A 27,981-nucleotide genomic window follows, 5' to 3' on the forward strand; every position below is an offset into this window, starting at 1 on the left:
CGAATGTGTCTGTTCATCTTACTAAACATAAGCTAAAATGATAGTTCATGCTCACACTTCCACTTTTCCAAAACCTTGTTTTAAAAACAATTTTGACTAGGATTTTGAAATGGAGGAAGTGGTGGTGACTATGAGTACATGACGTGTCCTACTATTCTCTGATTTACACGTGGTTGTTTTGAGGGGTAGATATCGTAGATTGACACATTTACAAAGCACTGACATCCATTGCAGTAAACCTGCAACACTAGCTGTGTAGTTTATAATGTTGGAACTTCATTGTTTATTTCAAGGACATTTTGCTCCACTTGCTAAAAAATGCAAATATCAGTTATAAATCAATTGTACAGCAGTGACAGCAAATCCGGGCTGAACAAGATTAACATATACAGGCTTTTATTTATGGTGTGCTTTAAGGTTGCACTGGTGGTCATGCCCTTGCACCCACGCCCTGCATCACCTTTTACAGATCATTGTGCAGTTACAGTAGTTGGATGCTGCATCAACTGGAATCTGATACCACCTGGTGGCCAGAAACAGAACACCACGCAAAACAATGCATATGCCATTAAAATGTATGTGATGCGTCAATAACTAATTATTCCAGCTCAATATAGTATAACATATCATACACCGATTAATGTTCATTAAATATAAAATAATGGGGATATTAAAAGTTGATCATGTGGCTGCAGTTACTCGTACCTTCCAGTACGGAAGCCGGACGCGATCGAACAGATCACCCGGCTTGATTGCAAGGCATGCGATCTGTGTCACATACCAAGTAGCGAGCACACAGATCTACTGAGGTCACAAGTTTGTGTTCAGGTACACAGGTCGAAGTCATCGTGTGCTTAATGTTAGCGGCTCCAGCGTAACTGCACCACCGTCTATAGGAATATAGATCTGCGACATTGGAGTGACCAGGTAAAACCTTTCGCGGCACTTTCTAGGTGATGCTAACTAGCCGTGCTGCTGGTAGCGGCTGCTGGCCGTTAGGCTGGTGTGATTATCGATGCTCTCCATTTGCGTCGTCTCGGTGGTTTTAAGTAGCAACGCAACTCTGACAGCACCGCGCCGTGTCTCCACTGTCACCGGAGGATCTCTCCCGGCAGCTGATTTCTGTGTGAGCCCGGTGCGGGATGAGCATCATAGCGATGCTAAGCTAGCTTGCTAGCTAAATGAGCCGAGACATTTGCCGCCTGGGCCTCATGTAGAAAGCGGCTCACGGCTCCGTAGTGAGTGGCCGGAGGTTCTTTATTCATACAGCTGTGAGTTGTTGAAAGTCCACTGTCGAGCGGTCCCTCTTGGTTTAACGTAGCCAGGAACGGGACATGCTAATAAACAGCTATGCTAACAGTAACGTCATAGACCAACACTGTGGATGAACCTACGTTGAGATCAAAGTACCCAGCTGTGACGTTAGCCGTTAGCTAGTATTTGGCTCGTTATGGTCGTTCATTAACATCTGCTACAGTTAATGCGCATTATACGTTATTTCTACGTGATGTGAGTTATAATGCACAGAGGCGGGGCCGTCTGGTTGTGTGTTGCACATTCCTCCTAAACAGGTAATGTGTGTGTTCGTGTCTTGTAGGATGGAGTGGCAGCCAGATGAACAGGGTCTGCAGCAAGTGCTTCAGCTACTGAAGGACTCCCAGTCCCCAGATACAGCAACACAGAGAGCAGTGCAAGAAGTATCCTCATCTCTGTGTGTGCGTGTGCGTGTGCGAGAGAGGGAGTATGACCCGTTCACTCCTAGTGTTTACATCCGTCCTGAGTGAAGTTCAGGTCTGAATGCGTCCTGAGATCTCACCATTCAGCCCACAGTCAGAGGTGGACAGACAGATGTGGCCACATTCTTTTTGCTGTGTGAACGTGTCTAGGGCCACATATGAAGGTCTCCTACTCAGCTGAATGAATCCAACATCCTTTTTGCTCCTCAGTGACCATACAGTGATTTCTTTGTGACAGAACACCACATACGGATTGAGACTTTTCTTAAATTAGTTTTCTTCACAGCTGCATTCATTCGGCCCCTCCTCACTCCTCTCTACCTCTGGCTCACTCATGCAGACACACCCACACAAGCACAGTGGCATCGGACACATCTATATACTCAGACTGGGTAAAACCACACTATTTGGTCTTTCCAAACACAAATGAGGTATGTGATTAATGCATTTAAAGCAGGGAAGTGAGATCTGATCATAATTGGCCACAGGAGTCACATTCAGAGCCGCTTTAGACAGACAAACTTAACCCTGTCCACTTATGATTCAATATTTCAGGACGGATGTTAATAGCAGGTCTGAACAGGGCCTGTATGTGTGGGAGAGGGTGAGAGAATAAGTACGAGATTTTAACTCCTCTGTGGTTGCTTGTTTGTCATAATGAATGACTGTGACAACTGACTGTACATGTTGTCATGTGCAGATTAAAGCCAGTGAGCCAATATGATTTACTGTTAATGTATATGAATCCACTCTGCCACAAAGGGAAACAAGAAACATGAGTGAGAATTAGCTATACCGTGTGTGTGTGTGTGTGTGTGTGTGTGTGTGTGTGTGTGTGTGTGTGTGTGTGTGTGTGTGTGTGTGTGTGTGTGTGTGTGTGTGTGTGTGTGTGTGTGTGTGTGTGTGTGTGTGTGTGTGTGTGTGTGTGTGTGTGTGCATGTTTGATCTCCTTAACAGAACCTGCAGAAACTGGAGCAACTTAATCAGTTTCCAGATTTCAACAACTATCTCATCTTTGTCCTCACAAGCCTCAAATCTGAGGGTATGTATGTGCACGTCAAAAATAAGGATATTAACTACAGAGCAGAATTGTTATTTCCTTAAAAAGTATATAACTTTATTGTCTGCAGCAAATATTTCCGTGTGAACCTCCTTCCCATTAAAAATAAATAATGTGTCTCTGTCTCCACCTCTCTGCTGCCTTTCTTTAAAGACGAACCCACTCGCTCTTTGAGCGGTTTGATACTGAAGAACAATGTGAAGGCTCACTACCAGAACTTTCCTCCCAATGTGGCTGACTTCATCAAACGAGAATGCCTCAACAACATTGGAGACCCTTCACCGCTCATCAGAGCTACGATCGGTGGGTGTTTGAGTGAGAAAGGAACAATGGAGAAAGAGTGTTAGCTGCACTTTCTCACCAGTGTGAGTCAGACTTCTATGTAGGTGGTTGAATTTCTGCAGGTAATGTGACTGTGTGGGAGCAAGCGTTGTATTTTCCAGAGATTGAAAATGAATTAATCTGCTGATAAGTGCAGTTATGTATTTTGTGAGTTTGTAAGTAACTTTAAATTTTTTATCATGAAGGTATCCTGATCACGACCATAGGCTCTAAAGGAGAGCTGCAGACGTGGCCAGAACTGTTGCCTCAGCTCTGTAATCTGCTCAACTCTGATGACTATAACACCTGCGAGGTCAGCCTCACTTCCCTGCACACACATCAGTTTTGTAATGTTTTGCAATAATCAGATTTGTGTCTGTTTCTTGTGATTTAAAAATAACAACTTTGTGTATCATTTTCTCTGTCAGGGTTCTTTTGGAGCTCTGCAGAAAATCTGTGAGGACTCTTCTGAGTTGTTGGATAGTGATGCTCTGAACAGACCTCTCAACATTATGATCCCCAAATTCCTCCAGTTTTTCAAGCATTGCAGCCCCAAGATCAGGTCAGTAGAACACTAGTCTTTTCTGGCTGACTCTACAAGCTATTTGTGTCGCCTCCTTAGCCCACAACAGTAGAATCTTCCCGATAAAAATCAGTTGCTTTTCTTTTTTCAGATCCCATGCTATAGCATGTGTGAACCAGTTCATCATTGGTCGAGCTCAGGCGCTGATGGATAACATAGACACCTTCATTGAGGTGAGTGCTTCAACTTTGTCTTGGTAGAGCTTGTGTTATAAATAAATACCATATGTTTTGATCATTTTCCTTCTCTTCGATCATCACGAGAAAACAAGACCAGAGTCAGTTTTTCCACCACCTCCCCCCCGGACCCACGTCTAGCCCCTTCAGACTGATTATATAACAGACAAACAAGGCAATGCAGGAATTTACGTTTTGTGTTAAAGGAGAAAAACTAAATAGAAATGTGCTGCAAAGCTCGTTTCATTCCACTGATGGTGCAGAAGGAAAGCAGTCATGTTATCTTGGCATCAGACCAGTTTTCAGCCAAGCGTCACTCTCCAGTTTATTCCTGTGTGCGAAGTATACGTAACATAATTAAGTGTAAGACAGTGTTTCCCATGAATTATTAGCGGTTTGGAAATTTCCACGTGGAAGACTCTGCATCGATGCAGTGATCAAACATAATCGATTCATGTTTTCCGCTATGTTCATTGTCTTAGCAATGTCCCACCGCTGCTTCAGGATCAGACAGATGCTCATTTAAGGCCCGATTGTCCTGTGCAAGAGTCGCTGTTGGAGTCTGCTTCTTCCTCACTCCTCCTCTGACCTGCGCTCACTTTACACTTTAACAAAAACCACCAACACTGATCACAAGATTTTAGGACATGTACAGGACTGATGTTTACTTTGTGTTTGTTTGATTCGCTCCAGAGTTTATGAGACACATGTAATGTGACACTCACAGTCAGGACATCATCGATAAATATCTAAATACAAGTGATTATCAGTTTGTGTGAAGAGGGACAGAGATGAGCACACACACACACACACATACACAGACATGCACAGGCACTCCTGCAGACAGAAGCTCTTCCCGCAGATTACAACGTAACGCAGTGTTTTAACTTCTTTGTTGAAGAAGAAGCGATGCCCCGTTTATCCAGGAACATAAATATGAGTTAATCAGGTTTTTATAGAGATTAGTGTGATGATTAGAAAACATCAGGGAAGATGCACACCTCTATGAATTATTGTTCGTACACATGCAGGCTTGTTACTGCCATCGATTGAATTAATCCTGTGGGAAAAGCTGTGTAAGAACATGATAATATGGAATGATTCTATATCTATACACTATCACTATATCTTTCCTGAAATTAGGAGCACTTCCACAAACATCAGAAGAAATTCCATCCATCCATTATCTACACGTTCTATCCTTTGCTCAATCATTCATGCTCACATTTGAACCTACGGTCAATAAAGAACATGCACACTCTCCACACAGAAAGACCCCGGTGACAGTGCTACCCACTGTACCATTATAACATTTTTATGATAATGTCACACTATGTTTATTGGGGCTCGGAGATAACAAGCAGTGGTGCTATATCACTATCCACAGCACTGCACTGCAGGTGGACAACAAACTGAAGTTAGTATAGCATGGAAGTCACTTCCATTTACATGGCTGGATTTGCATCATCATTTGCATTTACCATTGTAAATGTGGCTGATTTAAAGTGCATGTTTGGAATTTGAAAAAAAATGTTCGACTCCAAGTTGATCTCTCCTTGTGTCTCTCCCACTCAGAGTCTGTTTGCACTGGCCGGGGACGAGGACAGCGAAGTGCGGAAGAACGTGTGCAGGGCTCTCGTCATGCTGCTGGAAGTCCGCATTGACCGCCTCATCCCACACATGCACAGCATCATCCAGGTGAGGGTGTGACTTGATCAAACAGACAACATTGGGCGTTGCTCCTTCTCTCACTCCTCGACACTCTCCCCCTCATGACTGCTTCTTCTTGTTTTTTCACCAGTACATGCTGCAGCGCACCCAGGACCCAGATGAGAACGTGGCTCTGGAGGCCTGTGAGTTCTGGCTGACTCTGGCTGAACAGCCCATCTGCAAAGAGGCCCTCTCTGGCCACTTGGTCCAGTAAGTGTTTATGCTATGAGAATCTTGCACTGGTATAACATGATGACAAAATGATTTCAGCTCAGTAATGTTGTTGTTCTCTGTCTCTGTCTCAGGCTGATTCCTATCCTGGTGAATGGGATGAAATACTCTGAGATTGACATCATTCTTCTAAAGGTCAGCCACACCTGGACAAATCAAATGTTCCCCTTCATACAAACACTCTGCTCTCTCTTCTCTCTTGCTGTTTACCTGTAGCAACTCTACATTCATATTTCTCTCTGTTGTTCTTCAGGGCGACGTTGAAGAGGATGAGGCAGTTCCAGACAGTGAGCAAGATATCAAACCTCGCTTCCACAAATCCCGCACCGTCACACTGCAGCACGAAGGAGGGGAGGGCGAGGAGGGGGAGGACATTGATGAAGACGAGGATGATGATGATGATACGCTGTCTGACTGGAACCTACGTGAGTTACAGACAAGCAGCTTTAGTAATCCTCTCTGGTAATCATGCGGTAGTTCTTATTATTTAGGTACTTTCTTAGATAGTCTTATGTTTTTGAGCAGTGGCTTAATGTAAAAGGTTTATTATAGCTCCTTTTTTTCAACATTATAAAACATGCCAAGTCCACTGTAGCTACACACACACACACACACACACACACACACACACACACACACACACACACACACACACACACACACACACGTAAGCATCTAGACTTTCGTTACACTACCTCTGGTACCCACTATTTGTCTCATTGGTCTGTAGTTGTATTCTTTTGTGCTCTGCTGGGCCAGTTTTTCACATGCAGCATTACAATTAAAATTTCAAGGTTATCAAATGCTTACAGTGTCTTCTCTTTGTAGGGAAGTGCTCGGCGGCAGCTCTGGACGTCCTTGCCAACGTGTTTCGTGAGGAATTGCTCCCCCATCTTTTACCCCTGCTCAAAGGTCTGCTTTTCCATCCTGACTGGGTCATCAAGGAGTCTGGCATCCTTGTCCTGGGGGCTATTGCTGAGGGTAAGAGGTGGCACAGACTTGCTATTGAAATACAGTATACTTGAGTGAAATGGGTGATTTTGTTTTAGATTATTACAATTTAGATTGGCCACTGACCTTAACTGGGATGGGGGGGTTACATTTCAGGTTCAGGATTAAAGGATGTATTCTATATTTGAAATGATCTATCTTGATATTTCATTGCTGACTTGGCTTTAATGTTGTATACAACTTTTTTGTCCACCCAGGCTGCATGCAAGGCATGGTACCTTACTTGCCTGAGCTCATCCCCCACCTCATTCAGTGTTTGTGTGACAAGAAAGCTCTGGTCCGCTCCATCGCTTGCTGGACCCTTAGCCGCTACGCCCACTGGGTGGTCGGCCAGCCCCCTGACGGCCATCTCAAACCCCTCATGACTGAGCTGCTCAAACGCATCCTGGATGGCAACAAGAGGGTGCAGGAGGCGGCATGCAGGTACAACCCTTTCTTTTTCCATGTCCATCTGTTTAATATTCTCTCACTTTCCGCTCATTTATCTCTTTACCATCTTATCTTTGCTAAAGTGCGTTCGCCACTCTAGAGGAAGAGGCATGTACAGAGCTGGTGCCCTATCTGAGCTTCATCCTGGACACGCTGGTTTTTGCATTTGGGAAGTATCAGCACAAGAACCTGCTCATTCTTTATGATGCCATAGGAACACTGGCAGACTCAGTGGGACACCATCTGAACCAAACTGTGAGCTCAAAAAGACACATGTCTGTACAAAGCCCTGTTTTGTTGTATAATACAATGACAAGCCAAACTCAAACTCTTGTGTTTTTAGGAGTACATACAGAAACTGATGCCTCCACTGATTGCCAAGTGGAACGAGCTGAAGGATGAAGACAAAGATCTCTTCCCATTGCTCGAGTGTCTGTCGTCTGTTGCCACAGCGTTGCAGAGCGGCTTCCTCCCCTACTGCGAGCCTGTTTACCAGCGTTGTGTCACCCTTGTCCAGAAAACACTGGCTCAGGCCATGGTAAGTGAAACACACTCACTCACACATGGGTTTGCCCACTGAATAGGAAATTCAGGTTTTTGCTACATTACATATACACTTTATCCCACCTCTGAATTTTTCTTTACGCCTGTTTGTGTCTCAGATGTACAGTCAGCAGCCAGACCAGTACGAGGCTCCCGACAAGGACTTCATGATCGTGGCTCTGGATCTTTTAAGTGGCTTGGCTGAGGGGCTTGGGGGCCATGTGGACACACTTGTGGCTCGCAGTAACATCATGACTCTGCTTTTCCAGTGCATGCAGGTGAGAAGAGCCTGTGTTTTATGTCTAATTTGAGTTTAAAGTTAATCCCTGGTTGCTTTTATGCCGTCACGCCAACGGCATCATTTGTTATTTGGATTGTCTACCTGTTTGTCCCTTTCTCATGAATTTCTGATCTCCGGAGTGCCTGGGTACAAATGGACTCACTTGGACTGTGAACTGATAAGGTTTTGGTGGACAAAGGTCGCTTAGACTGTCTGTCCCTTTCTTGTGAACCAATATATCTGGAACAACCGGAGGGTATTTAATTTCTTGTACCCAAGAGATCCCTGTGACCTCGCTCAAACCTTCTTACACTAATTTAGCATTCAAAATTTCACACAAATGACTGTGAGGATTAAATAATGAAGTGATGACATTTTATATCCAAAAAGCCAAGTATCATCTTCACTCAGGAAATGCCCAGATCTTTTGCACTTTCACTCAAATGATCTTGAACTTTTTACAAAACGGTAATGGAACAAGAAGAACAGCCACATTGACATGTTAGATTTCTCCACAGGATGAATGATGACATCTTTTGACACTGTGTGTTTACATTTCTCTTTGTGTCTGTGTCTTTTTTGTCCCAGGATACGATGCCTGAAGTAAGACAGAGTTCATTTGCTCTACTGGGTGACTTGACCAAGGCATGCTTCCCTCATGTCAAACCATGTATTGGTAATTATCTCATTGTCTCCCTCACTTACTCACATACACATTCACTTACATGTTACACACACCAGGAGTTCTCACCATCCTCCTTTGTGTGTATCCAATGTGATGTTAACATGTTTGTGTGTGTGCTGCAGCTGAATTCATGCCGATCCTCGGGACAAATCTTAATCCAGAGTTCATCTCTGTCTGCAACAATGCAACTTGGGCCATCGGAGAGATCTGTATGCAGATGGGTGAGTTTTAGCGAATCCTAAATTATGTGATGTCATTAAGTGTTTGTGTGGTTAAATATAACAAGAGATGCTGTGTGTCTCACTTAATTTTTGTTCTGCTCTGTTAGGAGTGGAGATGCAGCCGTACATTGCCATGGTCCTGAACCAGCTGGTTGAGATTATTAATCGACCCAACACCCCCAAGACCCTGCTGGAGAACACTGGTATGTGAACATATACAAATGTGTATTAGTCTATTAGTCTGTTGTTTGTTTTGTTTATTTTTAAGTAAGGTTACAGGGGACTGACAGCACAATACAGTTAAAATTACATTTAATGGTTCACATGGTAGAAGTGAGTGCAGTTAGTGTCCCAGTACTGGACACACTCTTGTCTGTCCTGACTCATCTGTGTCCTCTTCCAGCAATCACCATCGGTCGACTGGGATATGTGTGTCCTCAGGAGGTTGCTCCCGTGCTGCCGCAGTTTATCCGACCTTGGTGAGAAACTGTTGGATCTCTTGTTTGATGCCTCTCATTGCCTATTCTATAGCTGTGTCATTTAATGTACAACATCTAAACATACACGGTCAGCATTGGCAGTTTCCATATATCACTGACACACATGCTCACTCTCTCATCTTCTGTGGGCTTACCACATCAGATTGTTCCCATTGTTCTCTCTTCTCTCTCTTCCATTCTGTGTGCTCTCATGTTAGCTTATCCTTAAATGCAAGACTTAAATTCCTAAATTCCTTAAATTGCTCTTCCACGTGATCACATTGCTGCAGAACACAATCACCGAATTACAAGGACTATCACTCAGCATTTATTTAACTCAGTTTGGTTGCTCACTTGTGATTTTTTATTTTATTTTACAAATATATAATTGACCCTCAAAGACAAGATTAGAGAGCTAAAATCTTTGTACAGCATCTGATTGGTTTATCATTGTGGGCGGCAGGTGCACATCTCTGCGGAACATCCGAGACAACGAGGAGAAAGACTCGGCCTTCCGTGGGATTTGCATGATGATTGGTGTGAACCCAGGAGGAGTGGTGCAGGTGAGGCTTTGTACACTGTAAGACCTGAGGTTTTTAGGGTTTGATCTTGAGACCTTTTATTTTCAAGCCTTATAATCTCTTCCTCTGTTTGTTCAGGACTTCATCTTCTTCTGTGATGCGGTGGCGTCCTGGGTGAATCCTAAAGATGATCTGAGAGACATGTTCTACAAGGTGAGGTTCCAGGTCACATGGAGGGGCGAGGTCCAAAGATCGATTTTAGTTTAGTTAACTGTCCATTTCAGTGTAATTCAAAAACAATTTCACAAAACATTAAACTTTCACTCTTATACACATTTTATGAACAAAAAAGGAGCAGGAAGAACTAAGAATCTCAGCCCCCTCCATAATAACATAGATACACACAGGCATAAAAATACCTCCCGGTGAAAAAGCGGTGGCATACACGTAGAAGACTCTGACGAAGATGTCTAGAGAGTTGGTGGTGATAAGAGCCGACACCGGCGTCTGTGTGTTGTAAAGAAAATCACGTGATCTCTGCAGCAGTATTAATTTGTCACTTCCTGCCTCTGCCTGCTGTAAGACAGAGATCATTTGCTCTACTGGGTGACTTAACCAAGGCATGCTTCCCTCATGTCAAACCATGTAATTATCTCATTGTCATCCTCACTTACACACACACACATACACCAGGAGGTCTCACCATCCTCCTTTTTGTGTATCCAATTTGTAAAAAAAAAAAACCTAAAGTTTAAGAAAGTGAAAAGAATTCCTGGATCTGCCACAAAATGTAATGGGTTCTTTCTTGGCTCGTGTCCCATCCTTCCACCACGTTTCAAGAAAATCGGTTCTGTAGTTTTTGTGTAATCCTGCTAACAAACGGACAAACAGCAATGAAAAACTTACCTCCTTACCTGAGGTAACTAAAATGATGCTATTGCTCATTTTGACAGAGAAACCATCCCCATCCACCGAGACCGATCGGTCAGTCCAACAATCAAATGCAGGGCTGTTGCTTTCATGAAATGGATCTTGATGAAGGAACAGTTAAAAAAAGGGTCACATTAGTTGCAGGAGAAATTATTATTATTAATAATAACTCCTGTGACCCAACTGCTTAAGAAGTTGAAAATTACTTGACAGTTTGTCTGCAATACATTTTCTTCCACAGATCCTGCATGGTTTTAAGGAGCAGGTTGGGGAGGAGAACTGGCAGCAGTTCTCAGAGCAGTTCCCCCCACTGCTGAAGGAGAGACTGGCAGCCTGCTATGGCGTTTAGATTCTCTACACCCACCCAAGAGGTAACTACACATGTGCTTTTATTTAAAGTCAAATCAACGTTGTATAAAGGTTTATACTGAAATTAATTTATTTGCGTCTGCTCTCCCTCTTTGTCCAGGTGAGCCAGCAGGAGGAGGGTGAATGGGAAACTCATCCATCTGTGTATTGCACTGCCCTGATCTGGGGGGAGGGAGAGGGACGCTATTGGCCGCTCCCCCTGACGGACGGCCCCCACGCCCTATGTGTTTGTCCATAGAGGGAGGGTGGGCGGGTGGGAGGGAGGGACAGGGGGACACCTCTAGATTAACTAGGCAGGGACCCGACACAGAAAAACTAACTGGTAGGGACAGATAGAGAGGGACAGATAGAGAAGGACGGAGAGAAGGACACAGAGGAGAGATGGAGGGAAAGACAAGTAGGGGAAAGAGACCAGCACAGAGAGAGTCAGGGAAAGAGAGGGAGGGAACTTAATAACAAGGCAGGGAAAAATAGAGAGCTATAGAACGGTCTGTTACTGGCTGGAAAGACGGGGACAGTGGAGATTTTAATGGGATTCCTAAGTGTAAGAGTAACCGATAGCTTGACCGACTGGGACAGACCAACGTACACCGACTCACAACATACAGTACACTTGCACATGCTGTACATGCAGTACATGGAACTGACTGCGGGTGGCACTATTATTTAGACTTTTTGAGACCTACTACATGTAGTTGGGGACAGACAGATAGGTGTCTAAACTCTGTTCAATTTCTGGGTGATTTCTTTCTTTTTTCCGGGGAATAGAATTCAATATGAATTACTTCATCTGTAGTCACTGAATTCTACTGATCTGTAAGATAATCTCTCGCTATCTACATCTATGTTTCCTTCATTTTGAACAGAGAGCTGCTTCACAGAGCTATCCATCTGTCAGACATAAACCTGTCACATTTTCTACCTGATCAACAGAGAGAGAGAGAGGGGAAAAAAACATAAATATATAAGAGAAAGTGTCTTTCACAGAAACCATTCCTCTAGGAGAGGGAGGATTAGGGCTAACACATTTGTTTTCTCACCAGATGGGACAAAATCATAGAAAGAAAAAACACATCTTTATTTGTGTGTGTGTTTTGTGTATGTCTCTGTGTGTATGTGTTTGTATGCGTGTGTACAGTGGGGCCCACAAATCTCGAGACCACTTTCCGATCAGACGTTTGGGCCCTGTGTGTGTGTGTGTGTGTGTGTGTGTGTGTCCACGTGCAGTTTGTAAATCCTTACTCCGGCATTCTGTGTATACAGTGAAATGTGTATTGTTTTTTGATCATGGTACCGAGCTTAAAAACTTGACTCCCACCACAATGTCCTTGGCACCTGTTAACTGTGACCAAGTGTGTGTATGTCTGTGAATGTGTGTTGCAAGAGTGTGTATGTGTCAATGTCTGCATTCGTACTGATATCCATTTGATGCCATATTGATATCTTAAGTAAAACAGTGATTAGCAATGCCATTGTGTTCTTTATAATGTTTTAAAACTGGTCCATATTCTTTTTTTTTTTTCTTTTTTTTGCTGCTACTGATGAGTTTTGTTTCTATAGTGAACTTAAATTCGCACAATTAACGCAAAAAAGTTTTGAATTAATGCTATTTTCAGTGACTGTTTCAGTTGTTTTTTGCACTTTTAATTTAATTTTACCTTTTTTTTTGTATGGACATTTTTTTAACCTCACCCATATGATATGTCGTGACCCTAATGTCAGTGTTTGTCATACTGTGTTGCACTGTGAAATTAAGTGTCTTTGACTGGCAAAAATATCCCAATACTAAATGGCAAATAAAAACAACTTTGTGAAACTGCGACTAATCCGCACTTTTACAATGACTAACCTTGCCATATTGATGAGGTGTGTGTGAATGCGTTTGTTTGTTTGTGTGTGTGTGTGTGTATGTGTATGTGTATGTGTGAGATCCTGCATGAGTATGCGTGCATGATTACCCTTTTTTAGCCTATGAGCATGTTTTGGATAGTTAGTGTTTATCTGATGTGTGCACAGTAGGGGCACAAATGACTTGTTTGCTTGGAAGGGTTTGTAGCCTGCCCCAGCCGACGATGTGTGCATGCTTTGTGTCTGTGTTTTCACTGAGTGTGTGTGTGCGTGTGTGTGCAGTGGTGTGTGTTTGACGTATGTGTCGGAGTATAACGATCGCCCTTTACACACCAACACACCACCTCAATTCACAATAAGGGGAAAGCTGAATAATACATAAATATAAGCTAGGACACTGCCAAAGAGCAATAGCCAGGGGAATTTAACAATGGACAATAAGTAGAGACAAGCTGCTATATTAACTTTCAGTTTGTGCATCATGATGATGTAAAGGCACTAAAGAGCTTTTTAAGATTAATCATAGAATACGAGTTAGTCAGTAAACTTAACTACAGGGATCTGTATGTTTTCATTGATTCTGTGCCATTGTTTTCCAGCATGTAGACATTTGGAAACTTGTACTTTGATTGGACCTAGACTGTGATCACGGAGATAATCAAACCAATCACAAATCACTTCAAATACAAGGACAATCTGAGCCCGGGTCCAATTCTATTTCAACAATCTCTTAGTTCAAAGCTTGTATGACGAAATGTCTTTGGTTGCTTGTTAAGTTTAGTGTTTTTTTAATGCGAGTAACTGATGTTTTTAGTTCCACTAACGGTTTCTGTATCTGAAAGATAAGTTTACGTTTTCTTTGGATGATGCTGTAGCAGTGACAGATTAACGAACACAATGGGTTCGAATTGTTACAAAAAAGATGGGAACAAAGGAGGAAATGAAAGGAGAGGAACAATATTTTCTTTTCTAAATTCTGCTTATATAATAAAGAGCATGATATTGTTGCTATTTAGCAGAAATATTTTGATACCTTTTTTTGTGGATTACTTTTACCAGTTGTGATCCTTTTTTTTGAAGGTGGGAATGGAAATAAAATGTTTTTTCAGTCTATTACATGATTTACAGTTTGTGTGTAAAATCTTCAAACTCCCAGAGGAGTGTGGATTATTGGACTAAATCACATAGTGCATGCTGAAAGCTGCAGGTGCTAGAGTTGCCAGTCTGATGGTGTACCTTAGTTTTCATGCTCATTGGTTACGTTTGGCCTCTACTTGTGGACATAAACCCAAATAACAGGATCATCGAACTATACTGACATTTGCAAATCTGTAAAACTACACATGCTCAGCGGAAACTGATCCATCACCTCAATCCACATCTGAACTGTTTCCTTTCATAACTGAGCTGCCACTACCAGCTTTGTCTCTTATTTCCAGGGTTAGGTGGGTGGGAGCTGGCACTATGGTGCAGTGGTTTGCACTTAGGCCTCACAGTGAGAAGGTTCTGGGTTTGAACCAGGGCTTTTCTCTGTAGAGTTTGCATCTTTTCCCTATGCTTGCATCTTTCTTTTACAGGTACCCTGGCTTCACCCACAGTCCAAATTTGAGACCCTCTATTGCCTGTACAGGTGTGAATGTGAGCGTGGATGGTTCTGTCTCTATATGTCGACCCTGAGATGGACTACTGACCTGTCCAGGAACTTACTCCCAACTCCCTCCCTCTAAGGATAAGTGGTACAGATGATTAATGAATGGATATTGGGGCGGCTGTGGCTCAGGGAGAAGAGTTTGAATCCCATACTCCCCCATTCTGTGCCAAAGTGTCCTTGGCAAAACACTCCTGATGGCTGTGCCAGCAGTGAGAGATGTGTGATAGAGAAAGTGCTGCACATGGATGCGCTGTATGAATGTGTGTGTGAATGGCAAAACTACTGTGAAGCGCATCAGTGGTCATCAAAAAAAAAACGTTTATGAATACAAACCATTTACCATATCACTGGGAATATGTCTGAATCCAGAGCGTGCCGCTTCTACCAAGAAAGGAACTCTGGACTGAGAAATTATGTGTTTGTGTGTTTTTGTACTTTATTGTATTTTGTCTTTGGGGGGCATTTTGGCCGGTCCTCATTTTCCAAGTGCCGTCAAAGGGTTGCATTCAGGGTTTGGGTTAGAGCTAGCTTAAAACCCGCCGGCACAGATTGATACTGTATGTTTATCCACCTTTTTCATGAAAAACTCCAATGTTTAAGGTTCGAGTTAGGGGACATGGCAGACGGTAAGTATATGGAAATTAAAAAATAGAAAGGAGGTAAGTGAATTGGGTTCATATGCAATCCAAACTGTTTGAGGTTAGAGTAAAGTTAGGATAAGGTTTGCATGTTGTCTCATTGACAGATGTTTCATGTGTTGGTTGGCAGGACCCAGGAGGGTTAAGCATTTAGTTGTGATGGTTAAGATTAGGGTAAGGGGCTAGGGAAAGCATTATATCAATGAGTGTTCCCACTAACATAGATGTACAAGAATGTGCGTGCATGTGAAATACAAGATGGTCGTCAACATGATACAGAAAGAGGCTTTGACAGAGTGAAGACTCCACAGTGCTGGTGTCCATCTGTCCAGCAGAAGAGTCTGTCTCTGTAGATGCAAGATTTGTATTATTTTTGATTCATGTGCTAAGCTCCTGATACAGAGAGCTGATTCTAAATGACATGCTGACTCTGCAGAATACTGTCGCCCGATTTTAGCACAAACATACAGATCACTCAGAAAAGCACCATGTGTTTCCAGCATAATTGTATGGAAGTTAAGCAGTTCGTTATCCTTGGGAGTGAATAACCTTCACCAAGATAGAAACTTTTTGAAATAGTAAAAGTAAAGTAGCTTTGGTGCAAATGTATATTAGAGTACTAGAATCAGTTTTAATATACTTTAATATTAATTTGACGTGTGCATTTGGGTCGTCTTTTCCAAATAGGCTCCTTTTCAGTCCTGTCACAGGCTGCAACAGGTTCTCCAGTTTTTTCATTTATTTTTTAAGAATGATCTCTTGGGTCATCTTTATTGGTGTCTGAAGATACACTGAAGCCTCATAAACAATGTTAATATGCTGCAGATCTTTCCGAAACCTAATTGCAGATGCCTGTTACACTGCAGATCGTCCTTTGGTCACTACCTTGTTTCAAAAGAGTAAAATCTTCACCACTAGTTTCATCGATCCCTCTATGAAGTGTCTTGCTGCGTTAATAGCACTCAAACATCTGAGTTCTCATTAGACAAATTGGGCAAGGGCATCAAGGAAATCTTCATTCTATTATTCACTTATGTTTCAATTATCATTATCAATCATAAAAGTTTCCCCAGGTGTTGGGGGAATCACAGGGTCCTCACGTCGTCATCTACACAAGGATTTGAGCCATATCAGTATCTGTCTCATCATCCTCAAAGTAGCTTCCTTTTCACTGCCCACTGTCATTATCATAATCAAACAGAGGATCTGGCCTCCAATCACGTTTGGGAAACAGGATCCGTTGGAATGGTATTGTTTACCCTGAAGCTTTGGGTGGAGCTGGGGTTGAGGAAAATCCCTGAGTACACTCTTCCTCGTGTCTGTGTCACCAGCTCCATCCTCACATTTAGTTTATGACTTTATCAGCCCTGTGTTCAGAGAGCTAAAGCAAACACCATCACGTGTATGAGAGCAGTTTGTGGCTAAATGGAATGTGCATCTGAACAGTGCCACAAAGTGCCGCCATTGTTTGAGAGATAAAACATTTATGACACCAGACTCAGGGGTGATACCTATAGTGTACATCTCTGTTTAATAGCTTCTGTATGAACTGATATGAACTTGTTTGTCTTGTTCTGTAGGTGTGATTATTCAGTGTCCTGTTCATGTCCCCATGGATTTTACTGCCCGAGAAAGGTATAGAGAAATTTCCTCAGTGGCACTTGAAAGAGGACTATATGTTCTGATAAAAATCGAACTGATCAGATCAGAAAATGACAAAGTAAAACTCTCTAGCCTTGAATGACATCTTCCTTTTGGTGTATGGCAGCTGATGATGAACAAAAGTCAATAGAACCTGGTGGCCCTGTAGACTTAACTGCACTCTTATACACACATAACCTGATTCTTAAACTATGTTCTTTTCTTTGACAGGGCAGGTCCCAGCACATGATTCATGAAAAGCTTCTCATAGGGCTAACCAGTGGTTCTGTGGAACCAGATCAGGCACATGCACATGCACATGCACAGATCACCTGACTAAATAAGTGTCCTCCTTCCAACATTTGTTTTAATGTTATCTAAGTTTTTTTTTTTTTTTACATGCCCTGTGATGGCATCATTATTCAATTAGAGGCGTGTTGAGTTACAATTCTACAAGACCTCACAAGCCCCTCCCTTTCCCACCACAATTCAAGCATGTGAATCAAGTATCAAGGTTCGTTTCTTTAAATTTTGCTATTTGATGTCAATCAGGTAGCGATAGTCTCAATTGGGTTAGCAGTTGTGAAATGCAAAGCATCAGAGGGAACACAAAATATACATATATATGTACTTTTATGTACTTGAATAAATAAATGTGTAATTAAAAGATTATTATCTATCTATCAAAAAGCAAACATAAACATGTTCTATGTATCTTTTTCTCTGTCCCCGGGATTTTATTATGTTTGCATCTTTATCGTATCTGTATCTATATCACAAAAAAGGCAAATGCCCCAAAAAATCTATCATTTAACAAGAGTTGTGGACCTCTGTAATAATCACCAGATTTTTTTTTATTGCGTATTCATAACCAATATTCTTTTTCTGGCATTTACATTCATATTCTGACACTGTATTTCTCAACATAATTTGAGAGAAACTTCCTTGAAAAACCTACAAGAAATGATCGATGTGGAGCTTTTTTCTATCAAGTCAATAATTTGTCCTTTAAATATTTTCCTTTACAGAAATCACCGACATTCCAGAGAAGCACTGAGGTGATCAAACATACATGTGATAACTTAGCCTCCCCCACTTTCTCTGTATTTCCAGTTTACACTTTGTATCTACATTAAACTGACAAAACGTTAATGTAGAGACAACTGCGGCGGGGGGACAAACTCATATTAAACCGAAAAAGACATAAAACTTCCAAAATAAAAGGGACATCTACAGACAGAAAAGCATATCTACAGTAAACGTGGCCCCAAACCACACATATGCCGAAAATATGTGTGATACACAAACAGGAGAACACACATGCTGTAGACTCACATGTTACCCCTCATGCCTCTGACATGTTTTAATAAAGAGAAAACACTGTGTCGTGAGCAGGCACCGGTTCAATTAACAAGTCTCTCAGTTGATGGTCTGCTGGTCATCAATGTCCTTGTTTAGTACAGCGTGCTGTAAAGTTTATGACACATCCGCACGTGGCCTTGTCCTTAGAAAGATACCGTATCTAGAGAAGATAAATACAATGTGTTTTTACACAGAACACAACTTATTAATTGCACTATATGAATGTAACTACTGCTGTGTCCCAATTCAGGGGCCGCCTCCATCAGAGGCTGCATTTGAAGACCGATTGCGTCAAATCCTTCTCAGGCCGACCTATCCCAGGATTCATTGTGCTTAGTGTGCAAACTGCTTTTCAAAGGGATAATGGCACCAGCAAGTAACAAGACCAAAACGTCAGATTATTTGAAATGTATCAGGCTTCAACTTAACTGAACAGCTAACATTGCACATGTTAAAAAAACCCAACAGGCATTAAAACTTCTCGTCGTGTCCAACTGCAGCTCTGGTGCTCGGCGACTGCAGTAAGGACGGAACGAGCTGGTGACGCAGATCACAGAAATCCTCCGTAGACCAGACCGTCCCATATCTGTTCAGCCATCGTGCTCTACGTGACCCACCGACCTCCTTCGCGCCTAAATCGTTACACAGTTTATGTAAAGGTGACTACTTGATTTTTATCTTTTCGCATCATTCTTCATTTGCGTCTCCAAGATGTAGGTACTGTACTGATGATTACGCCTACACCTACGGTAGCAAGCGTGATGTCATTCCTCGTTGATGCAATCCTTATGCTTCTTCTGTTTTTTGTCACTGTATCCGTAATGTGTCAGAAGTTGCTGAAGATCTCTTGCCTCTTGTTCCAGTCCATAGGGGGCGCTCTCTTCTTGTTGCGGCCGGCGAGGGCATTTTGCTTTGCCTCGGCAGCTGTCGGGCTCAGTCGCAGGCCACTGTCCATGAAAGGGTCTGAAACACGCCTGTCGTCCTCATCAGGCACCTACAACACACACAAACACACATTTGTTAATACAACACATTCAGCAGCTTCACATTCCTGTCACTTCTTTTTATGGCGTCTTACACCGCCTCCTCTCTCACCTGGATGCTCATGTCTGAGCTGCTGATCTCTGATTGGGTGGTGGAGCTTCTAGAAGACTGGGATGCTGAGCTCCCGTTGGTGCGGGACTTCGGAGACACCGTTATGATCGGGGAGTCTGTCAGCGTGACGTTGATGATTGGTGCATCCGTGCCTGGCAGTTCAGTGGTGGGAGACGGAGTGGGTGGGACACTTTCTGAGGCCGACTCGTCCACATAGACCCCTGAGAAAAGAAGACACAACATTACCCAGGATGACAACAGAGTATAGCAAGTTGTGTGCGTTTGTCTGTGTGTGTGTTCTAAAGGGACCTTTGACTTTGCTGGTAGTGGGTGTGATCCCTAGTCTGTGGAAGAGCCTGTCCGTCTCCTGGTCGACCATAATGAGGCGGACTTCCTCCCCTCCTGCTCTGATGAGGGCCACCACCTCCGAGTGCTTCAGAGCCTCGATGTTCACTCCATTCACCTGAGACAGAGAACAAGGAGACGTCAGAGGAACGAGATATAGGAGAGAATGAACTAATTTGCGGTTTTAATTTGCTTTTTTCTGCCTCCACCCTGCTGACAGCCTGTGGTCAGAGGCATTATATTGTTGGGTTTTCTGTCCTTATATCCCATATATACAAATTTGGTACAAACGTTCACTCGCACTTAAAGAATAACTGATTTGATTTTGGTAAATTGAAGGTCACGGTGATCTCATGTTTTGATCAGGATATATCAGGAACATCCGTAGGGAATATTCCCTATGGTAATAGAGACCCGTATTATTATTACTGATTAAACGTAATCAGAGACATAGGAGGAGAATAGGAGACATAGCTAAGTTTAGGGAGTAGCCATGACACCACATGACAGGCAGGAGTCACAGTTTGTCTTTTCTAAACAATCAGTTGATCTGAGTAGAAGGGAACTGATTTGCATGAAATCTCTTCCTGCCTCCGCAATGTTAACTGTTCAACCCACACAGATAGACACAGAGTCTTGCCCCCCGTGACACACGTGCATGCAGGTAAACATGTCATAAACCACAGAAACACCATCTCCCCCTCTACACCTCGTTTCAAGATTATCCCCTTCTCTCCCTTTCCCTCTTAGATTAAGACTTCTCTCTCCCACCTATTCTAATCTTGAGTTAATCTGCTCTAATCTAATCACACCTCAAATCGGTGAACTGACCTGATAAATATGGGGAGGGGTGCTGTTGTTTTTCCTGACAATTCTCTAAACGTTTACGTGTGTGTGTGTGTGTGTGTCCTTGGGTTGTATCTTGATGAGGAATAGTAATTTTACCCAACATAGATTTGATAATGTCCATGTTACATCCTGCTGATATAGATCATGTGAATATAGAATATAAAAGGTTTTGCAGGAATTGGTTGTGTGTGAATGCAAATCTGCTGTATTTGGACAATGTCTGATAACTAACCTTTAGCCTACTGTGCGAATGTCCTGACCTGCCACTGTTCTTGGTTGGCTAATAAGCTCATCATATGCCTGTAACCTATTTAACAAGACTTTGAATGATCTGTTTGACTACCTCCACTAGTCTGTCTCCGGGCCGGATGTCTGCGCTCTCTGCAGCTGAACCAGGGTCCACAGAACGGACAAACTGTCCACGCTTGGTCTTATCGCTGTGCAGGTTGAAGCCGTAGCCGTTCTCCCCCTTCACAACGTGACACAGTCGGGGGAAGAGCTCAGTTGTCAACTCTGGTGAGGGCTCAGACTGAAGCTGTAATGAGAAATGAGACAAGAACAGAGTCTTTACAAAAACAAATAATCAGAGAAGTCGATAAGATACAAATTCCCCTCAATAAATCATATCTATATGAACCTCATAATGAAGTAGAGTTGATTTGAATTCATACCAGAGGTTTAGGATGGTTTAGCCCATTTACAACAAATAGAAATAGTATTTTATATCATAACTTTCCATTTCGTAAACTATGCTGTTGTACTAAAGATTATTTTTCCTTCTTGTCGGACCAGACTCCAGCCTCCGATCACTTCAATGTGGTAATAAAATACTCACTATAAAGACCTGAAGGTTGCCTCAATCCACCACAGTGATTTAAGCATTATTGAATTATCAGTGCATTGATAGGTGGAGATTGACTTGAACTTAGATTTCAATACCAGTTTTGGCAGATTATTCACTCAAACAACTGTTATATCAAATGGACGTGAATGAAAGACAATGGCTGCTTTTAACAGCATCAAATATAAGGTTTAAAACAACAAGCATTTGAAAATGTTCAGACTGTATGTTTTAGTATGCAGTTTGTGATGATTTATTTATTGTACTTTTTAAAATTGTGTTTTGTAATTGTAATTATTATACATATCTTTTATTGTTATTATAAAAAGGCATTTATTGTACTTTTCTATTGTTTTTATTATTGCTATAACATTTAAAATCTTTTTCATGATATGTTAGAGTCAGTATTTTTATTTGAAGCACCTTGAACTGAACTAACTGCTGAACTAAAAACTAAAGGTGCTATCCAAATAAAGTTTGATTGATTCATGGATTTCGCATCGTATTGTATTGTATTGTATTGTATTGTATCATATCACATGTATTGTATCATATATTTTTTTATATTTTGCTGTCTTGATTTCTCTGCATTAATTTTAAAGGTCTTAAGATTCTGTCTTGAGATAATGTATATTATGATTTGGCACTATACAAATAAATTTGACTTGAAATTGAACAGATCAAATTTCAACAGACAAAACTTGTTATTGAATCTATGAAGAGTTATATCCATTTTTAATGCTTGTTTTATTTTGAATAAAGTGGTAACAGAATGTTCTGGTGTGGCTGTGAACCAGGAGAAAGTGGCTGCTGGGATGAGCCAGTGGGCTAAGTGGATCTGCCTGAGAGACATTAATACCAACACTGAGTCTAAGGACTAATGACAGGAGTTGACACATTGTGTGACTCACCTGCCTGACTGAACCTGCCCTTCGACTACAAGGTACATGCTGGTTGTGTGTGTGTGTGTATGTGTGTGTGTGTCTGTGTGCCGTGCCAGGACAACACATTGGTCCGTGTCCTGATGGCAGCGCAGTCACTGTCTGGTGTAGTGACTGTGTCTTTATGGCTAATTGACCTGAGGGCTCTCTGATAGATCTCTCTGTACTTTCTGCTCCATTAAGAAAGATTCAGAGTGCAAACACACACACACACACACACACGTGCACATGAAAACACGCTCATCATGGGTTGTCCCTGACTGTCAGCCAGAGTGTTGAGCTGTAGCAATGGATCAGATCACCATGGTGCCAGGTCAGGTCGCTGTGGTGATGGGTCACCATGTCTCCTTCTGCTTTTAAACATCAGTCGCTGCCCTGTTTACTATATTTACCACATCGGCCCAGATTGACTCACAGGCTGATCACCATGCTGACCTGAAAATAAACTGATCCATTTTATGTCTTTTTTTCTACAGATACAGTATTTCTATGTTGTGATATTGATAAGCAAAAAAGTTAGCGCTGAAACTATTTGTAGATTAATTAATTAGTATTATCATATTATTATTATACTATTATTTTTGGTGACAGATTTTTTACAAGCAAAGATTCCATACAGTGTCTTGTTTCCATTCCACTGCTTATCCTGTTTAATAATGTTATAAATAAATACATTTTCAGGGCTTGGACTATTCGCTGGACAAAATAATAAATTTGAAGATTAAACATTGGGCTCTGGAAAATTGCAACATGCGATTTTTAATGTGCAAATAACACGATTAATCAATTAATTGAGACAGGAATCTGTATGTCAATCGAAAACACAAGTTAGTTGCAGCTGTAGTCCCAGTTCAGTCCCTGCAAGTTTTTATTTCCAACATTTTAAATGGATTGGCAATGGTGGAATTTTCCGATACAGTTTTATGAACAACTTAATTAAATACCACAAATTTGACAGTATAAATATAAATGTTAGCAGTAATCATTTTAAGTAAATCAAATGTACACAGGGAGGTTAGTGGGGCTGTTCCGTCAGTGTAAGTTAACTGCGTGTGACTGTTGCGTGGCCATGACAGCAGTCAACACTGTGGTTACGTAACACTACTGTATATGGGTGTCTGCTGTCATAATAATATCATGCGACGTTGAAATTACGTCTGTATTTATATGTACAGTGTGATGAATGTCAGTGACAAGATGTACGTCACAAAGGTGGAGAGATGAAAAAGAGATTGTGATGTGAGTGTGTGCTGTTTGCATGAAAAGCAAATGCATGAGAAGCACAAGGCGTCCGCGGTAACCCCGGGATTAATATGCTTGGTTCTCTAATCAGAGCTGCTGAATTAGAGGCCAAAAATAATCAGTCACACACTTAACACCCAATGAAAAGGTCTAGACAGTAATGACATTTTTTTATGTACATTTACTTAAGTGCATTTGTCACGTATCTGTACTTTACTTAGGTAGATTGTTTACTTATTTTCCGGTACTTTTCACTTTCACTCCACGACATATACCAGCAAATATCTGTACTTTCTACTTCACTACATTTTTACACCGAATTGCGTTACTTGGTCACATTGATTTTTTTAGATATTTCTAAGTAATCAATACTGAGAGGAGAATTGGTCCAGGGATCCAAACAGAGCAGGCAGGGCCGAGACTCGTCCATTAATGAATATGACAGTGTTTTCAGTTGCATCATCTGCAGCGTTCTTTATCAATATGACAGAATCTGTATCATTCTTGCATCAAACAGATTATACAGTAGGCCCAGTTAAAGATGTAGTAGAACGTTGCATTAGGGAAGAGGCTACACTCGGCAAGTCCTTTAATACCTAAGTATACTTAAAAGCAAGTACTTACTTACTTTTACTCAAGTAGAAAAGTTGCACCATTGTCAGTATATTTCAATAGGTATAGAAAGTGAACAAAATGTCCACAATTATTGTAGTGTAGAGGCATGTTAATACGGGGAACCTTAAGGTCCTCACCAAAAGACTTTTTCTTAGGTAATCATATTGCCAGTGGAGGAAGAAGGAAGTATATATTAAATGTTTTTTACGGTTAGGGTTCTTAATAAAATAAATGGCAACAATCCTATATGGTCTTAAATATAAATTCTGAATTCAAATGCAGGATTGATTAAGAGAGCTCCTTGTCATCCTTCTTGTCCGACCTTTTTTGTCGGCTATATAATAATGGCAAAGAGACAATTTATGCCTTAAAACACACTTTGCAGAAATTATTTTTTAAAAAACTCTGCCCCCAGTAAAGGTTTATTTCCATGTAGCTCAATGGGGACAATGGCAGAAGCCTTGTGATAAAAAAACTAAACAAAAAAACATCTACTGTATAAAATAACTGTCTGGTTTAGGCTGATATGTGGATCCTCACTTGTGATGTAATAGATTGCACTGTGTTGTACAGGTGCTGCTGTCGTTGCACATGCTGTTGTTTTATCTGAACCTTTTACCGAAAAGAGAGAGAAAGAGAGAGAGAGACAGTTGTGACGGCCAGCCAAGGGGCAGCCTGTATTTACCGTGCCTTCGGCCAAACAGATGGCTGTTTGACGGGAGCTGCTGGTTCCCTGGGATCCTGGTCCCACTTTGTTTGAAGCCCAAACACTGGGCTCAATCTCTGACAGCCAGTTCCCGGTTATTTCTGCAGCCGCATGTCATAGTGATGTCTGACGGGCACTTGTGGAAATTTTGATTTCGTTGCATAATGCGCACTGGCACGTCAATGTATTTGAATGAGTTTGTTGTGCACAGCTTTGAGAGCATAGAAAAGAATCACCCCACCTTTTCTCAGAGTCAGAGGTGTGTAGATGTCCCGCACTAGGAGAGATTATGTGCCTCAAGCCCAAAATAAACTACACAAATACATTACAAAACATGTGTAAAGCAGTTATTTTAAATCGGATCCCTCCTGCGTCTGCTATCTTTCCTCCCAGCAGACATTCAGAACCTCCAGAACCTTTAAGCTCAAGTCAAGCAGTGAGTGATAAAATCCAAACAGTCCCTGGGTGCAGAGCCTCAGCCGAGCTGCCTGTCAAAATAAAAGCTTAAGGCTGACAGACGTCTGAGATTTTCACCTCTCAGACTGTTTTCATCTGTCTCTTTATAATGCTGTATACAAAACAATGAGGCCGTGAAGGGACAAAATCAATTCTCAGGGAAGACTCTGGTTCACACCTCTGACTTGGGCACACAGTCTCACACTGTCTTTCCCAAAGTGGAGATCCGGCCTCCGTAAACAATCCCTATTGTCAGTTGAGCAGAGTTTTGTCTACAGTCAGGTGGGAACAACCCAACAGATGGTGTGGAATCTCATTGTGTAAAATGAGACGACTTTGTAGTTTAAATATTCACAACTATGAGAGACGTCAGTGGCTTGTAATAAAGAGATAAGACAGTGGATTCAGATTATCCGAGATGTTTGATTTAAACCTCCTCTAATTCACAAATTTCTTCTATTTTTTTTATTATCCACAGAATCTTCTTTTACTAGACTTTACTGCTTCACTTTGACTGGAGGACAAGTTATTAAAATATTTTTGTGTGTGAAAAAAAGGAATTCAGCCACAATATTGTGAATAATGCCGAATCCTTTCAAGTCAGTCCGTAGTTATTTGAACCCATGTGCCTTGTCTTGGGTCTTTTCTTAACCTCTTTTGTGTCTTATGCTCTCCTTTCTTTGTTTTTCTTCTCTTCTTGTCTTTGTCACTGCACTCCGAGTTTGTGTTGGATCTCCAGAGGCCTGTTTCTGCCCTGTTTTTGAGTTTTTCAGTCATAGGTGTTATGAGAAGCCACAAGACCCTCTCTTGAGGCCCCGCTGTGAGACTAACAGGCAAAGTGCTCCAGTCCAGACTAGTGCGGACATTAGGTACAAGAGTGGTACGCTCAGTGTCTCACACAATCTAAACACAGTAACCCAACAAACCATTTCAAGTTTAGACTTTGGCCTGTTCCCTTCTTTTTCTTCTAATAAAAACAGGTCATCCATGAGAGCCGTCTGAATATACTGACATTTGACCACAAAGCAGAGTTGTGTGTTGATCTCCCCCCTTACCTCTGTGTCAGTTGTTGTACTTGATGTCACTGAGGATCTCTTGACCTTGCCTTGTGTAATCACATGAGTGGGTGAGTCTGCAGCAGGAGGGTGAAATGAGTGTGTGAGGTTGGGTGACATGGGTGAACACTCTCTGGGGATGGGAGAAAGGGAAGGGGTGGCTGCGGGCGAGGGCAGCGGGGACAGGGTTCCCCTCTCGACGGCCAGGTCCTCGGTGCAGGCCAGGCCCTCGCTGCGGAGGTAGTCGTCCGTGTCTCTGTCCACCACCAGCAGCCTGGTGCGGTGGTCCACCTCCCGGATACGATTCACCACCTGCAATGAGGGAGAGAGAAGTGGCCGAGAGGAGGATTGAGAAATATGAACATGTGGTGTCATTGTGGTGTAATAACATGTTGTTCACCCTGAGCTGGCCTGTGCATAACATACTTCTGAGGTGACAAAGACACACAGTGATTCCCATTACACAAGGAGCACATTGACCCATTTTAATAGCTCCCCTCCTCCTCCTCAGGCAAAGGAAAAAGTGGTCTAACAAGTACACAACTCATTGTTTGCAGCTCAGAGAGTTCATGTGGCTCTCCTGGCTCATGTCCAACACAACCTTACACCTTTTTTAGAAATCTTTATATATTATCACTCACTTGATGGTGATTTTCTTTCTCCACATTCTCCCCGTTCACCTCCACCACCCGGTCTCCTGGTCTCAGCCCGGCCAGGTCAGCCGAGGAGCCGGGCTCCACTTTGCGTATGAGCTGTCCGCCTTTATTCCGCTCCCCGTGCAGGTGAAAGCCGTACCCGCGCTCTCCTTTGGTGAGGAAACAGAGCCTGGGTCTCAGCTCACTCTCCATCCCTGCGAGTCGCAAGGTGGGAAACGAGTCAGAGTGTCTCAGGAGAAACAACAGGCGCTGGGTCCAGGAGCTGTGGAAAGTCTCTGCCTCTTAATCCAATGTACGGCTGCGCGCTGCAGTGACCAAAAGATCACCATCATTTAGCATGATGCGAGTCCATTAATAATCCATAAAATATTCAAAGAGAAATCAAAAACTAGGTTAAAACTAATGAGTGTTTAATCCATCGTGCAAAAATGCAAAGGGCGCGGATACGACCGCAGAAAAAGGCGGTGCGCGCTGTGCGTAAAATAGTGGCCAAAAAACCACGGACAGGGACTAAATCCCGTCCGTTGGAGCAATAATCCAAGCGATCAGAGATTAGAAAGCTTTTCCTCGCACGTAACGCTTAATTCTCCTCGTCAACCGGGCTGGTGTCCTCCTGTCTGACCCGGTGAGAGTGAGGAGGCGTCGACAGCAGGTGCCACTACCCCCCCCCCCCCCCCCCCCCTGTGAGCGCACACCTGACGACTCAGCGCAGCCGCCCTGTATAGTGGCATACAAACTATTACCTGTCCGAGGAG

At 42.4% G+C, this 27,981-nt stretch overlaps 2 protein-coding genes across 5 annotated transcripts; one reads left to right on the forward strand and one right to left on the reverse strand.

Moving 5' to 3' along the window:
• The first annotated feature begins 726 nt into the window (after positions 1 to 726).
• Positions 727 to 13,137, forward strand: LOC117768583 (transportin-2). 3 transcript variants are annotated; one of them, XM_034597088.1, is made up of 24 exons: positions 727 to 927; positions 1,598 to 1,697; positions 2,703 to 2,778; positions 2,950 to 3,099; positions 3,324 to 3,430; positions 3,546 to 3,679; positions 3,792 to 3,873; positions 5,452 to 5,574; positions 5,678 to 5,796; positions 5,892 to 5,952; positions 6,071 to 6,242; positions 6,646 to 6,798; positions 7,026 to 7,251; positions 7,341 to 7,512; positions 7,601 to 7,795; positions 7,920 to 8,078; positions 8,669 to 8,756; positions 8,888 to 8,986; positions 9,094 to 9,189; positions 9,390 to 9,465; positions 9,929 to 10,028; positions 10,125 to 10,199; positions 11,158 to 11,287; positions 11,386 to 12,952. In XM_034597088.1, exons 2-23 carry the CDS (start codon positions 1,599 to 1,601, stop codon positions 11,263 to 11,265), a joined length of 2,670 nt encoding a protein of 889 aa, XP_034452979.1. In that variant the 5' UTR covers positions 727 to 927; position 1,598; the 3' UTR covers positions 11,266 to 11,287; positions 11,386 to 12,952. The 3 variants fall into 3 exon arrangements, with proteins under 3 accessions (XP_034452979.1, XP_034452985.1, XP_034452984.1); XM_034597093.1 differs by lacking the exon at positions 727 to 927 and adding an exon at positions 993 to 1,126 and having other exon boundaries at positions 11,386 to 13,137; XM_034597094.1 differs by lacking the exons at positions 11,158 to 11,287; positions 11,386 to 12,952 and adding an exon at positions 10,356 to 10,412 and having other exon boundaries at positions 10,125 to 10,242.
• Positions 13,138 to 18,954: 5,817 nt separating this feature from the next.
• On the reverse strand, positions 18,955 to 27,856 carry LOC117768941 (Na(+)/H(+) exchange regulatory cofactor NHE-RF2). 2 transcript variants are annotated; one of them, XM_034597465.1, is made up of 7 exons: positions 27,212 to 27,856; positions 26,571 to 26,882; positions 21,058 to 21,249; positions 19,830 to 19,983; positions 19,521 to 19,741; positions 19,218 to 19,419; positions 18,955 to 19,133 (listed from the first exon to the last, which is right to left on the reverse strand). In XM_034597465.1, the coding sequence occupies exons 1-6, from the start codon at positions 27,416 to 27,418 to the stop codon at positions 19,252 to 19,254; spliced, it is 1,254 nt and encodes a 417-aa protein (XP_034453356.1). In that variant the 5' UTR covers positions 27,419 to 27,856; the 3' UTR covers positions 18,955 to 19,133; positions 19,218 to 19,251. The 2 variants fall into 2 exon arrangements, with proteins under 2 accessions (XP_034453356.1, XP_034453347.1); XM_034597456.1 differs by having other exon boundaries at positions 18,955 to 19,419.
• Between the last annotated feature and the right edge of the window lie 125 nt (positions 27,857 to 27,981).

The sequence above is a fragment of the Hippoglossus hippoglossus genome, chromosome 1, assembly GCF_009819705.1.
Source record: "Hippoglossus hippoglossus isolate fHipHip1 chromosome 1, fHipHip1.pri, whole genome shotgun sequence".
Classification (NCBI taxonomy): domain Eukaryota; kingdom Metazoa; phylum Chordata; class Actinopteri; order Pleuronectiformes; family Pleuronectidae; genus Hippoglossus; species Hippoglossus hippoglossus.

Excerpts from the sequence above, each read along its gene's own strand:
- LOC117768583 (XM_034597088.1), top strand. The coding sequence starts at position 1,599 with ATGGAGTGGCAGCCAGATGAACAGGGTCTGCAGCAAGTGCTTCAGCTA. Across the intron at positions 3,680-3,791 it reads CATTGCAGCCCCAAGATCAG|ATCCCATGCTATAGCATGTG; the intron begins GTCAGTAGAACA and ends TTCTTTTTTCAG. Across the intron at positions 10,200-11,157 it reads TGAGAGACATGTTCTACAAG|ATCCTGCATGGTTTTAAGGA; the intron begins GTGAGGTTCCAG and ends TTTCTTCCACAG.
- LOC117768941 (XM_034597465.1), bottom strand. The coding sequence starts at position 27,418 with ATGGAGAGTGAGCTGAGACCCAGGCTCTGTTTCCTCACCAAAGGAGAG. Across the intron at positions 21,250-26,570 it reads GTACAACAACTGACACAGAG|CTTCAGTCTGAGCCCTCACC; the intron begins GTAAGGGGGGAG and ends TTCTCATTACAG. Across the intron at positions 19,742-19,829 it reads CACTACCAGCAAAGTCAAAG|GGGTCTATGTGGACGAGTCG; the intron begins GTCCCTTTAGAA and ends TTCTTTTCTCAG.